Genomic DNA, 14,478 nt, shown 5'->3' with positions numbered 1-14,478 from the left:
TTTACCATCTCTTTTCAGTGTTTTCTCCACTTTACCTTTCCCACCCATTCTCAGCATCACTTGGTTTCTGTCTTTGGAACCTTCCTCTTTCTCTTCACACCTTGCTATTTGGCTGGGAAATGCCAGAACTTCTTGGCTTCCCTGCTTCATCATTCTCAACATACCCATTTGCCCTGTCACTCATACTTGCACCTTCCTTGTGTTCTTTCCTGTCTTCTCCTTTTTCTTGTCCAGGCAACTCACTCTGTCCAGCCAGCTCTTTCTGTGACATCTCAAACATGATCTTCCATCCTTGCTGCTGCAGAACAACTGTTGTGATGTGCCTTGGTCATTCTCCCTCTTGACTAGGGCAGTCTTCTCTTGGCCTCTCTATTTCACTGCTTCCTTCTCTCTACTCTGTTCAAGCAGGTAAGACCCTCTTCCTCTCCAATCACTTGGCCTGTGTGATGCTTTTCTCCACCTTCTGCTCCCTCCCATCGTGTTCAAGCTGTTTCATTCCCAGTTTTTCAAGGCCATAGGTGACCCTTGTGACTGGTTAGTCAGACATCCTGCAGGACACAAACCAGTGCCCCCCGAAATGAGCCCCTGCCCCAAGTTGTGTTACTACAGTTGGACTACAGCAGCATTCCTTTTAGAAGGGTATTTGATGTTGGTTTGAAAACTTTTGTACTGCCTTTGATAGGTTGTTTCACTTCTAAAAATGGGCATTCTATGTTAGTGGAAATTTTTGTAGTATCTGATTTCCAGCCCTTGGAACATTTACATCTTTTGTCTCCTAGATTTAAGAGCATGTCAATCAAATTTCAGGTCTGTTGTAGCTACTCACATTCCCTTGTACCGTCTCTTTGGTTAAGTAAAGAGTTTAAGCACCTTGAAATCACTATAAGCATATTTTCCAACCCTCTAATCTTTCTCTTGGCTTTCCTCTTAGCTTTCTCCAGTGCTTCAGGATCACTGTAGAATTACCAATCTCCAAACCCCACAAAATATTCCAGTAACAGTTGTGCTTGTACGAAATTTCAGAATAATTTGGACTTTCTACTCTATGTTCCCTTGTTAATGCAATAAAGGCTTATATTAGATCTTTTAGCCACTGCTTTAAATGGCCAGGCTTTGTTCAGCTGATAATCTACAGTTACCGCTTTCTAAGATAGAGTCCTCATCCTATAGGTCCAACCTTCATTTTTGCTCCTAGGTATGCAACCTTACTTTTGTGCCTGTTGGTATGCATGTTTTTGCTTATTTAGCAAGCAATCCATATTGTTCTGTAATAGTGGTCTGTTCTCTTTATTACTGGACCTTACCCCAAACTTTGTATAGTCTCTATCAGTTATGTTTTTTTAGTTTTCTTTCAGGCTATTAACAAAATACCCAGAATTTGTCGCTGCTTGAGGTAGTAACATATCCTATTGCAAGTAATTCCTCAGTTTCTGTTCCATTTGGAGATAGTCTATTTCTAATGTATTAAATATGGGCCCTATTTCTCCATTATTACTCTAGTTTTTGTTAGAAAACCAGTAAAGCATTTTGTATCAATCAAGTCAAAGTACCAAATGATCTATGTCAAAAGCATTAAATTTATCAGTCAAATTTGTAATTTTGTCAAAAAAGATATGTCCTAGTTTCGGCAGGGATAGGGTTAAATTTCTTCCTAGTGCTGTGTTTTGGATTTAGTATGAGGAGAATGTTGATAACACACTGATGTTTTCAGTTGTTGCTAAGTGCCCTCCTAGTCCAAGGACAGCTCCCATGCCTACTGACTGAGCTAGGTACACAAGATGGGAGGGAACATAATCAGGACAGCCAGCCCAGCTGGCCAATGGGGTATTCCATACCATGTGACATCATGCTCAGTATATGAACGGTAGGCGTGATCCAGGAAGTGCCGATCGCTACTTGGTTATCGGTCAGCGCGGGTGGTGAGCAATTGCATTGTGCATCACTCATTTTGTATATTCTATCATTATTTATTATCATTATTCTCCCTTTTCTGTTCTATTAAATTGTCTTTATCTCAACCCATGAGTTTTTCTCACTCTTACCCTTCCGATTCTCTCCCCGTCCCACTGGGGGGGCCGGGGGAGTGAGTGAGCGGCTGCGTGGTATTTGGCTGCCTGCCAGGTTAAACCACGACAGTCCTTTTTGGCGCCCAACGTGGGGCTCGAAGGGTTGAGATAACGATAGATCTGACCAAAGTGTGTTAAGGCAAAATTGTTATAAGCATCCATTATATTGATTGGTCACAATGTTGATGTATTGGCTGTCAAAGGTGTGGGGCTGGCTCTCAATGTTGGGTCATGTAATACCTTGCTTGCAGTATATGTTCCCGTTTGTGCTGTTTATCATTATTCGGAACTGGGCCAAGATTATAATTTTGTTGCTGTTTTATGAGGTGATAAAATCATTGGTCGTAAGTCTAATCTGGTATCTGTATTCGGCACTGCCGTCATTTCTGTACCTCGGGAACCACCTCTTAGAAATTATTGGTAATTGCACTTGCTTCTCCTCGGAGAATGAATTTAAGGGGGAGACGGGATGGGACACTCTCTCCCACTTGTTCATCTTCCCTTCCATATCGTCAGAAACTCCTTTTTCTTCTATCCTCTTCACAAAGATGTCCACAATATTCCCTGAGAATTTTGAATATCCTTGGGATGCTCAAACAAGCATGTTCATATTGCTATGTCTCCTGAATGTGGTTCAGGCCTTGTTTAGGGTTAAACAACTATTCAGGAATACTGTCCAGAGATCAACCCTCAGGAACAAGAAAAGAGGGAGGGCAAGCAGCGGTGCCTCATCGGGGCGGGCGGAGCGGCGAGTCTCGGGGGCGGCTACAGACACGATGGCTACTCAAAACCCCACGACAGGCACTGCGGCTACTCCAACCCCCATGACAACCCCTGTGGCTACTCAAACCCCGGCAACAGTCACCGTAGCTTCTCCAACCCCTGCGACAAGCACTGCAGCCACTCAAGCTCCGGCAACAGGCACTACAATTACTCCAACCCCCATGACAAGCACTGCAGCTACCCAAACCCCAGCAACAGGCACTACAGCTGAACCAGAGGACCAACCCTTGCTGGTATCCGTTGCCCCTGTACAGAAGAGGAAATCTTGGAAGCGGAGATCAGGTCGTTTAGAAAGGGATGATGAAAGAGCAGGGACATCACGAGGAGAGGAGGAGGAAGAGGAAGAACTCATAAACGAGACGGAAACCACCCGATCCCTATCCCTGAGTGAGCTGCGAGATATGTGGAAAGATTTCAGCCGTCGTCCAGGCGAGCATATTGTTACCTGGCTGCTCCGATGCTGGGATAATGGGGCCAGTAGTCTGGAATTAGAGTGGAAGGAGGTCAAACAGCTGGGATCCCTTGCTAGGGAAGCGGGTATTGACAAAGCAATCGGAAAAGGGACACAGGTCCTCAGCCTCTGGAGGCGACTGCTGTCAGGCGTAAAGGAAAGGTATCCCTTCAAGGAAGATGTTATATATCGCCTAGGCAAATGGACCACTATGGAGAGAGGTATCCAGTACCTGAGAGAACTAGGCGTGCTGGAGGTGGTTTATAGTGACCTGGATGACGCCCGAACACCCAAAGATCCAGATGACGTCCAGTGCACCCGACCCATGTGGCGGAAGTTGGTACGGAGCGCACCAGCATCGTATGCCAGTTCGTTGGCAGTACTGTGCTGGAAAGAGGAAGAAGCACCAACGGTGGATGAGGTGGTTAACAGACTTCGGGATTTCGAAGAAACTATCTCCTCCTCCCTTGTCTCGGCTGTAGAGAAACTGTCCCGAGAGGTCCAGCAACTCAAAGACGATAGGTCCTATTTTCCACCTATACGGACCAGTATCTCAGCCATTAGGAGTCAGCGTTTTTGTCCTCAAGAGAGAGGATATCGAAAGTACACACCACGGGGCACCCTGTGGTTTTACCTGCGTGACCACGGAGAGGACATGAGGCAGTGGGATGGAAAACCTACCTTGACCCTAGAGGCACGTGTACGTGAGTTGCAAGGAAAAACAATCACACAAGGGGGTTCTCTCAGGAAAAATGCTGCTCCAGTTTTCAGGAAAACCCTGTCTCACGGCGGTCCAGTTTCCAGTGAACAGTTCCCCAGACAGAGTAGAAGGGCTGATCTTACTTCGGACTGCAATGAAGGAATTCTTGACTCACGTTTGCAAGAAGTGAGAAGCGGATACTATGACCAGAACTAGAGGGGCCCTGCCTCCGGCCAGGTGGAGGAAAGGGACAACCGGGTTTACTGGACTGTGTGGATTCGATGGCCTGGCACATCAGAGCCACAGGAGTATAAGGCTCTCGTAGACATTGGTGCACAGTGCACCCTAATGCCATCAAGCTATAAAGGGGCAGAACCCATTTGTATTTCTGGAGTGACAGGGGGATCCCAAGAGTTAACTGTATTGGAGGCCGAAGTGAGCCTAACCGGGAACGAGTGGCAGAAGCACCCCATTGTGACTGGCCCAGAGGCTCCGTGCATCCTTGGCATAGACTACCTCAGGAGAGGGTATTTTAAGGACCCAAAAGGGTATCGGTGGGCTTTTGGTATAGCTGCCCTGGAGACGAAGGAAATTAAACAGCTGTCCACCTTGCCCGGTCTCTCAGAGGACCCTTCTGTTGTGGGGTTGTTGAGGGTTGAAGAACAACAAGTACCAATCGCTACCACAACAGTGCATCGGCGACAATACCGCACCAACCGAGATTCCCTGATCCCTATCCATGAGCTGATTCGTCGATTGGAGTGCCAAGGAGTGATCAGCAAGACTCGCTCACCCTTCAACAGTCCCATATGGCCAGTGCGAAAGTCTAATGGAGAGTGGAGACTAATAGTAGACTACCGTGGCCTGAACGAAGTCACGCCGCCACTGAGTGCTGCCGTGCCGGACATGCTAGAACTTCAATACGAACTGGAGTCAAAGGCAGCCAAGTGGTACACCACAATTGACATTGCTAATGCCTTCTTCTCCATCCCTTTGGCAGCAGAGTGCAGGCCACAGTTTGCTTTCACTTGGAGGGGCGTCCAGTATACCTGGAACCGACTGCCCCAGGGGTGGAAACACAGCCCTACCATTTGCCATGGACTAATCCACACCGCACTGGAACAGGGTGAGGCTCCAGAACACCTGCAATACATTGATGACATCATCGTGTGGGGCAACACAGCAGAAGAAGTTTTTGAGAAAGGGGAGAGAATAATTCAAATCCTTCTGAAAGCCGGTTTTGCCATAAAACAAAGTAAGGTCAAGGGACCTGCACAGGAGATCCAGTTTTTAGGAATAAAATGGCAAGACGGACGTCGTCAGATCCCAATGGATGTGATCAACAAAATAACAGCCATGTCCCCACCAACTAGCAAAAGGGAAACACAAGCTTTCTTAGGCGTTGTGGGCTTTTGGAGAATGCATATTCCAGATTACAGCCTGATTGTAAGCCCTCTCTATCAAGTGACCAGGAAGAAGAACGACTTCAGATGGGGCCCTGAGCAACAACAAGCCTTTGAACAAATTAAACAGGAGATAGTTCATGCAGTAGCCCTTGGGCCAGTCCGGGCAGGACAAGATGTGAAGAATGTGCTCTACACCGCAGCCGGGGAGAATGGCCCTACCTGGAGCCTCTGGCAGAAAGCACCAGGGGAGACTCGAGGTCGACCCTTAGGGTTCTGGAGTCGGGGATACAGAGGATCGGAGGCCCGCTACACTCCAACTGAGAAGGAGATATTGGCAGCATATGAAGGGGTTCGAGCTGCTTCGGAAGTGGTTGGTACTGAAGCACAGCTCCTCCTGGCACCCCGACTGCCGGTGCTGGGCTGGATGTTCAAAGGGAGCGTCCCCTCTACACATCATGCAACTGATGCTACGTGGAGTAAGTGGGTCGCGCTGATCACACAACGGGCCCGAATAGGAAACCCCAGTCGCCCAGGAATCTTGGAGGTGATCACGAACTGGCCAGAAGGCAAAGATTTTGGAATATCCCCAGAGGAGGAGGTGACACGTGCTGAAGAAGCCCCACTGTATAATAAACTACCAGAAAACGAGAAGCAATATGTCCTGTTCACTGATGGGTCCTGTCGCCTTGTGGGAAAGCATCGGAGGTGGAAAGCTGCTGTATGGAGTCCTATACGCCAAGTTGCAGAAACTGCTGAAGGAGAAGGTGAATCGAGCCAGTTTGCAGAGGTAAAAGCCATCCAGCTGGCCTTGGACATTGCTGAACGAGAAAAATGGCCAGTACTCTATCTCTATACTGACTCATGGATGGTGGCAAATGCCCTGTGGGGGTGGTTGCAGCAGTGGAAGCAGAACAACTGGCAGCGCAGAGGTAAACCCATCTGGGCTGCCGCATTGTGGCAAGATATTGCTGCCCAAGTAGAGAACCTGGTTGTAAAAGTACGTCACGTAGATGCTCACGTACCCAAGAGTCGGGCCACTGAAGAACATCAAAACAACCAGCAGGTGGACCAGGCTGCTAAGATTGAAGTGGCTCAGGTGGATCTGGACTGGCAACATAAGGGTGAATTATTTATAGCTCGGTGGGCCCATGATGCCTCAGGCCATCAAGGAAGAGATGCAACATATAGATGGGCAGAGGTGGTTCCCGATGATATTTGTTACTAATGTACTTGTGTTTGGTGCTGGTTGTATTATTCCACTTATTTTCTTTTAATTGAGTCTCATATTAGCAGCTCTGTTATTCTATCTGAAATCAAAGTCTGTCTGGGGTCCTGTGGTAACTTGGTTTGTTCTCCTTACCCTTTTTAGGCATTGGTTCCACATTAGCTTTCTTCCATTGCACTGGGACTTAATCCATGCTTCAAGCCTTGTGCAAAATCAGCAGTAACAGTCAGAAAGTTGTCCAGATATGCTAATTTAAACATATTTACTTTCAGTAGCTAGTGTTAGAATGGAAAATATTTCATAGTTATCATGTGGTATGATTATATCACTGGATAAAGAAATAGCAGTATTTATTTAACACATCTGCCTTGCCTGCAATATCATTTGCAATTTCACTGTCTTCAACAAGCAGTGGACTGGTTTTAATTACCTACTGGTATACTTTTTCTTATTTTTATGTTAAGTTTTACTTCTATTTTCACTTCCACTCAAAACTGGACTTTTTTATTTTTACTATGGGGTTGTTGCTCTTTGTAATTTTAATAAAATATGGTTAAACAGTTCCTAATTATCCTTCATCGTTCTCAGTTTAAATTATTTCTCACAAATTTGACTTGGCTTTTTTCAGCTTTGTTAAACTGATCCTTTTTAAAGTGCCAGATATATGCAGTATTATTTTGGGGTGTCATTTTATTTACATACAAATGTAATTGCCATATTCACTTGTGCTTATGAATATACTTAAATTTAAACTGTTTTTCAAACTTACATCTACTGTGGAATTCCTTTGTGCTGGATGCACAAATTTTGAGTTAGTAAATTTCTTGGTGTAATTCCAAGAGCCCCATGGTGGTGCCCTGCTATAATTTCTTTTCATTTCCTATACACATCCCATTCACGTCACCTCATTCCTCTGTGTCCGTTGTGTTCCAGGCACCTGCTTTTACAAGCACTCTTCTAGCTCCCTTCTTTTAACTGACCCATATAGCTTAAAAACAGATCAGTCAATCCTGGCTCTTTCTGTCTAAAAATAACCATCCAGAAAGAGCCTCCTCTGGGTCTAATTGCCATTATTTCCTCTGTAGACATTTAGGTAATGACTGTGTGTTCTTCTGTGATGTACAGCACCAAGCATTCTGATTGTGCTTCACACGTAGATAAAGGCATAGTCCATTAAAGACTTAATTGCTTTGATGAATTATTGGTCTGCCTTGGTATAGCGATTCCCACAGAGCAGGACTCCTGCTTTCTTCTCTCTGAAGGCACAGTATTTAGGGAAAGATGTTCCTCATGACACATTTCTGAGCACAATTATAGTAACTGGTCTCTTCTCTTGCTGCAGCTTGCTAAGTTTTCAGAGGACACTCTCAGCAGCTACACAGAGATGGTATCTTCTCAGGTACTATTATTATGAATTGTTTTCTTCCATCTTCATTGCAGAACTTCTTGATATCCTTTCCCTTCCTCTCTGATCTCCTGCTTGTTCCTAGACCCTTTTTACTTGTGTCAGTTGTCCATTGTCACTCATTTGCTGCTTTAATTTGCTATGCATGCAGGTTGCATGTCTTTTCCCTACATGTTCCCATGTAAATGCTGCTCTGCTGACCAGAGATTTAGGTGACTTTGACGCTAAGTCCAGTTGTGCTTTTCTGAATATTGCAAATGGTTTGAAATCAACTTTTTTAGAAAGTACCTCTTTCAAGTCCTCCTGTTCCAAGAGTAAAATAAACTTTTTATGGTGTGTGTCAGAAAGAAGGGAAGTATTTTGCTTGTACTAGAAAAACCTCCTTCTTCAAGCCAAAACTAAAGAACAGAGGGGATGGCGGTCAGCACCAAGACCAAATGTGAAGAGGGGAGCATGGGATGTTCAGGCTAAAAGCCTGATCCTGTTTCATAGGCTCCTTAACAAGCTTAAGCACATTACTAGTGCTTCCAAAGCTGGGGCAAATAAACATTCAGAAGACTCTTTTCTGGGGGAGGAACTGCATCTGGCCACTCTATAAATTGCATCATCCAGATTAAACAGGTGGGTAGAGGAAAGACACTTTTCTGTCTAATCTGGCATTAAGATTCCCCTTTTCATAAGGAAGCAGATGGACTCCCGAAGTGATTAAAAATCCCTAGATATTATAAGAACCAAATCATATCTCCTTGCTCCCAGCCACACAGAGGAGTGCACGTGGATGCACATACACACACACACACACACGCTTCCTTTGTTGAATATTTTGTTGTCTTTCTATGCCAGTTCATCATTTAGCTGAGATGTTTTTCAGGTGTTAAGTGGGAGTGATTTGAGCTGACCTTCCTCGTTGAAAAGATCTGCTTTCCTTTTGTAACATTTTTGCTTATGAGAAACTGGTTTAAGTTAGAGCTTTTTTTCTTCCTGGTGATAGCTCATGATGGTTTTGCATTTGAGCTTATGGCTGTACTAACCCTTAAGATGTAACGAACTTGATCTAAGGAGCTTTGTGGGAAATGCTCTGCAGTGACAGCATTCCAGAACAACAGCTAAAAAGCAGTAAAATAACACTTTAATGCAAACCTGGTTTTGCTGGCTTTAGGAGTGCACAGAGAAAAGCATACAGCTCTGGTGCTTCGATTGATTGCTGCTATCTAGACTCCCTCTGAAACATTTTCATCTGGAAGATGAAGGGTGCCAACTTGACATTTTAATTTTGCAAAATATCCCCTTCTTTCAGTTTATTACCATGTTGATTACAATTCACTTGTAATGATGGAGTAGTCAGGCACCTTGGCTTTATTTCCAACATTGTCACTGCCTCAGTAAGTAACCTTGGGCAAGTCACCTCACCACAGTGACTCCATTTACCCAATTTGCAGCATGGTGATTGTAAGCTTAAGGCCTCAAACTCTATAATTCAAGGGGATGAGAGTTACTTTAGGAAAAAATACTAAGAAGTAACAACTGATTCATCCCAAACGAAATCATTTCAGGATTCCTTCCTGTGTTTTTGGATAGACAAAGGCAGTTTCAGTGAATTCTCAATTCAACAATTGGACTGTCTGTTAGCATCCTCTGGAAGGGGGAAGAAATGCCTTTCCCTTGAGAATGTCAGCACCGTCAGTTAACAGGTTCCCATGGAGACTGATGTTTGTCTTACAGTGTATCACTATGTTGAACCTGAAGGCAGGTAATGTCATACTCCCTTTCTTCCTTCTCTCCCTCGTCATTCACTGAATGAGTCTTTAATTGATTGATGTCCTCTGCTTCCCTTGGCAGGAAATGATACGCTGTATCTGGAGCCACTTCCTCTGTGTTTTAAAAGGCAAATCCCCAACTCTGAGCTTCACTTCCAGCTTGCTCCATAGTCTGGGATCTGTCACTGTGAGTATTGCTGGGTTGTCAGAAGGAGGAGCCCTACATGGATGCTTCATTTGCATCGTTCATGTCGTCCTTCCCTGAGCAGACTGTTAGCAATCAGCTCACTGTGCTGGAATTAGAAACCCTTCAGGCACCTGTCTTTGTAGAAGAGTTTGTAACTGTCTTGTCTTGTCCAAGCAGGACATTTACAGGCTAAAACAATGGTTATAGATACTCTGTGGCATCTAACAGGGTGTCTGTATTTTCCAGCTCTGGTTCTGGTCCCATAAGCTTCTTGACTCCTGTTCAAGAACCAGCTACCAGCTGGTTCAGATCCTGATACGGTACTAGCTGGTGAAACAGGTTGAGTAGTTGCTTCCTTTCTGTGGTCTTCATGCCTAGTTTTGCAATATCCTGAGATGAAATTGGTGTTAAACAACCCATCAATCCTGCTAGAGCAAGGAATTCTCAGATTTCTTGGAGGGTTGTTAGGTGCAGTGTCTTAAGACAGAAGGTTGGTGAAGGAGAGCCTTGTCTATCCTCCCATGTATTTATTAAACTTGCGATATTTACAATTATGCATGAACACTGAGATTTTCATTGAGATTTTGCTTTCTCGGGGGTGTTGTGGGATGTTCTAGGTGCTCTGCTGTGTAGACAAGCAGGGGATTCTTTCCTGGCCAAACCCCAGCCCAGAGACTGTTCTGTTCTTCAGTGGGAAGGTGGAACCACCTCATGATAGCCATGAAGATCTGACTGATGAGCTCTCTACACGGTCCTTCTGCCATCCTGAGATGGAAGACGAGGTGAGGAATATGTAATTCATAATGTAGTATGTTGGCTCTAATCACAGTTTGACTGACATGCACAACGTGGTATTATAGAGAGGACCCTTTGCTTGTAGAGAAGTCCTGTGCCATGATTCTTTGCGTAAAAGGTAAAGAAGCAGCGAGGATGAGATCCTCTTCTACAGGAGTCCTTAAGCAGCATGTGAATCAGTAGTGGCTCATATTCAACCACTGAATACCACTTTGTCGGTCTCTTGCAGCCCCATGAAAGAGATGCTTTGCTCTCTGGCCCCCTGGCAGACACAGTCCACCTGACCAATGAGCAAGAGAGGAACAACTGGTCTAGTGACCCTCCAAAGGCTCCCGATGCCCATGCCCACCGAAAGCCAAACAGCAGAAGCAAGCATCCCTCTGGGTCCAATGTGAGTTTTAGCAAGGACACAGAGGGTGGAGAGGAGGAACATACTCAGGTAAGACATAATGAAGGGGCACACAATCAGTCTTTTGTGGAGCTACAAGACAGACTTAAACCCGTAGAGTCTCCCCTTTTGGGAATTTAATTGGGAATTCCCTGTGGGATTCTAGGCTCAAGCTGTATTCATCATAACCAATTAGAATTTTCCTGTCTGTTGGACCAGGTTGTTGGTGACAGTGAGGTGTTGGCTTGTGAGGCTGAAGACTTTGTGTGTGACTACCACCTTGAGATGCTTAGCCTGTCCCAAGACCAGCAGAACCCCTCCTGCATCCAGTTTGATGACTCCAACTGGCAGATGCACTTGAATTCCCTTAAGCCTCTGGGCCTGAATGTGCTGCTCAATCTCTGCAATGCCAGTGTGACAGAGCGTCTGTGCCGCTTCTCTGACCACCTCTGCAACATTGCGCTCCAGGAAACTCACAATGCCGTGCTGCCTGTCCACGTGCCCTGGGGCCTCTGTGAGCTTGCCAGGCTAATAGGTAAGGAGAAATTGGATGAGCGGACACAGAGGAATCAGAGCTGTCAATACATACTTAATCCTTAGAGACCACAAGAAAGATATTTCCCCAGTCCTGGTTGCTGAGAAGGTAGAATTACAGAGCTGACTCTGTTGTTGTTCAGTTGCCAAAAGAGTCTATTAAAGAGAGTGCTTTTGGCAGGTTCTGACATTGCAGACACTGTCAAAGGAACAAATGTCATCAAGGATATTTCGTGCCAGCCCTGGCTAGGCTTGGTATTCTTCTGGCAATCTCATGAGGAGAGAATAGCTGCTAATGGACAGATAGCTGCCCTGTCTTTACAGTAATGCTTTATCAGAAGTTTGAGTATAAATGATGTGAGGTACCTCAGCTTGTTTTATAGATGGGAAAAATGAGGCATAGGGGAGGTAAGAAGTTAGCGGCAACACTAGGATTAAAATCTGGAAGCTCTTGAACTCACTTCTGTGCCTGTCCTTCAATGTCATAATTCCTCTCTTCAATGAGCCAGAAGCATGAAAGCTGTAATTACAAATAACATCTAGTCCTTCTGAATGTTTTGCATCACAGATCTTGAGCCATCTTGGTGTAGATGCACAGTGAACACAGCTCACCTGCCTATTGCTGGGGACATGTCAGAATGAGCGCAGGCAAAGTGGGTGGCAGAGAAGTAGGAGAGAGGACCTTTCTTTTGCTTTGGTTAGAGCCTAATTTTTCTCCTCCTTATGTTCACATTTCAGGTTTCACACCAGGTGCTAAAGATCTTTTCAAGCAGGAGAACTATTTGGCATTGTACCGCTTGCCAAGTGATGAGATGGTTAAGGAAACAATCCTGGGGAAGCTTTCATCAATCACCAAGAGGAGACCACCCCTGAGCCACATGATTAACCTGTTTGTGAAGGACACCACTACCAGTAAGGCTGCCCCTTTCTTTGGGCATCCACTTGGTACAGGAGGATCTTTTCCCCAGAGAGCCTGGAAAACGTCACACTGGAATAGTCTGAAGTCCCTATGGGGTGATAGCCTTGCTCTGCCTATGGCCAGTAGAGATATGCTCAACAAACCTTAGTGATCCGTGCTATGGCGTACTGGGGGGGGGAATTCTTCCCAGCTCTGGCTTACTCCAGAATCATAAATAATTTTTAAAAATTATCTTAGCACATAGTAAATCTGTTTTCTGGGACCAAATGGCAGTGCAGGGCAAGGTGGGCGTTTTATTGGGTTTTGAATAGACTTCATTATGGTAGTGAAATTGATACTGCACAGGGTTGAATATTACTCAGGGTTTTAGCTAGTGATGCTCATCCTTCTGATAACCCAAATCATAAATCATTATCTTAGTGAGTTGTCTAGTATATTATATTGCATACTCTATTTGTATATTGCATACTACTAAGAAATCACAGAAATCCCGTGCAAACTCATGGCGACCATGAATACAACACCTGAAGCCATGCTGACTTCTCCACTCCTTCTACTCCTTCCTATTCTAATAGGAATGGGCTAGGATAGAAAGGATTTACAGCTGGGCACGATGAGGTCTTAAAGCGCTTCAACAAGATCTAACAGCTTGCCTGTCAGAGCTCTTAGTTTCTTCATAATACCTTAAATTGACAAAACTTTGCTCTGGAGTTGACATATGTTCAATATTGAATCTGAAATATGATTATTATGCTGGCCCGAGATTAACCAGGTAAGCTGTCTTCTCTTGCTCAATTCTTCTTAAATTTGTATCTTAATCTGGGGAGGAGCTTTTTCATTTGTCCTGATTGCTGCTGTCTTGCCTTTGTGAGCAAGGATTTTTCTGATGCTGAGATTCTTAGTGTAGGGAAAAACCTTTAATGTTGCCTTATTTCAACTCCTTATCGTCATTTTTAATCAGTTTAGTTTAGAGGCTGCAGCTCAGACGAATACGTGTGTGACCTGGATTATGCTGTCTAGAGTAAATTCTAAGAGGAATTTTGCCAGCAGGGCTAGTTAACCATTGGAACACCTCTTACATGATAGTCTTGTCCCTTGAATCTTTCTAGAATGTGTACAACCAGGAATAATGAATTATGCAGATAATATTGGGTGAAATCAAATAGCTCTGTTTATGCAGAAGAGTCACACCAGATGATCATAACTGACCTCTCTTGATACATTAGTTGTGAATAAATCTTTGAATCCACCCACTCCCATGACATGCTGAAGATACATAATAAATTCTACAGCTGTAGCAGAAATAGGAGGTAGCTTATTTGTATGTTCCCTTGCTATTCCATTGAAATATGTGTCTTGCCATCTGGCAGCGTTCATCCCAAATCCGTAGTAACCATATGAAAATGAGGGGCTTACCAGCATCTTCAGTGGAGTAAAATGGCTTGATATCACTCTGTCTTCCCTTGCTATAGCTGCACTCTTTGATTCCTTTTGCTCTGTCTCACTGGCTCAGCTCTAGCGGCTTGGTTCTTCCTAACGAGTCCCAACAGTCATGAATGGCTAGTCATACTCCCTGTCCTATTCATTAGTTTTCTCCCTTGTGCCAGAGAAATCCTGGCCTTCAAGTTCATGATTTAGGAAGGGAAGAGGCTGAGCTCACTTTACTGGCAATAAAAGCTGAATGAACTCCTTCCAGTTTATAGTGCGTGCTGTCACTGTTATTTACGCCTTAGAAGGATTGTTGTGTGGGATGCTGATGATACTGAATGGGAAATGGATTGCAATTGCTGTCAGGCATGACCGTAGGTATGTGTGTGCATGTGGTCATCTGCAAGCTCTTGCTCTGTGTCCAGGGCATAGGT

General features: G+C 44.7%; 1 protein-coding gene across 9 annotated transcripts in view; it reads left to right on the top strand.

Annotated features, from left to right (window-relative positions):
• TMEM94 (transmembrane protein 94) overlaps positions 1-14,478 on the top strand; it is a 70,490-nt gene that overhangs the window by 36,890 nt on the left and 19,122 nt on the right. For 8 of the 9 annotated variants that reach the window (XM_075170026.1, XM_075170028.1, XM_075170027.1 and 5 more), the window contains 6 exons: positions 7,974-8,030; positions 9,876-9,980; positions 10,598-10,762; positions 11,005-11,214; positions 11,383-11,698; positions 12,436-12,609. In XM_075170026.1, coding sequence (XP_075026127.1) covers positions 7,974-8,030; positions 9,876-9,980; positions 10,598-10,762; positions 11,005-11,214; positions 11,383-11,698; positions 12,436-12,609 — 1,027 coding nt within the window. The remainder of the gene's footprint in view (positions 1-7,973; positions 8,031-9,875; positions 9,981-10,597; positions 10,763-11,004; positions 11,215-11,382; positions 11,699-12,435; positions 12,610-14,478) is intronic. The other variant, XM_075170029.1, reaches the window with a different exon arrangement.

The sequence above is a fragment of the Calonectris borealis genome, chromosome 20 (genome assembly GCF_964195595.1).
Source record: "Calonectris borealis chromosome 20, bCalBor7.hap1.2, whole genome shotgun sequence".
In the NCBI taxonomy this organism is placed as follows: Eukaryota; Metazoa; Chordata; class Aves; order Procellariiformes; family Procellariidae; genus Calonectris; species Calonectris borealis.
The sequence above is the reverse complement of the archived record's forward strand: the minus strand, read 5'-3'. Positions and strand labels throughout refer to the sequence as shown.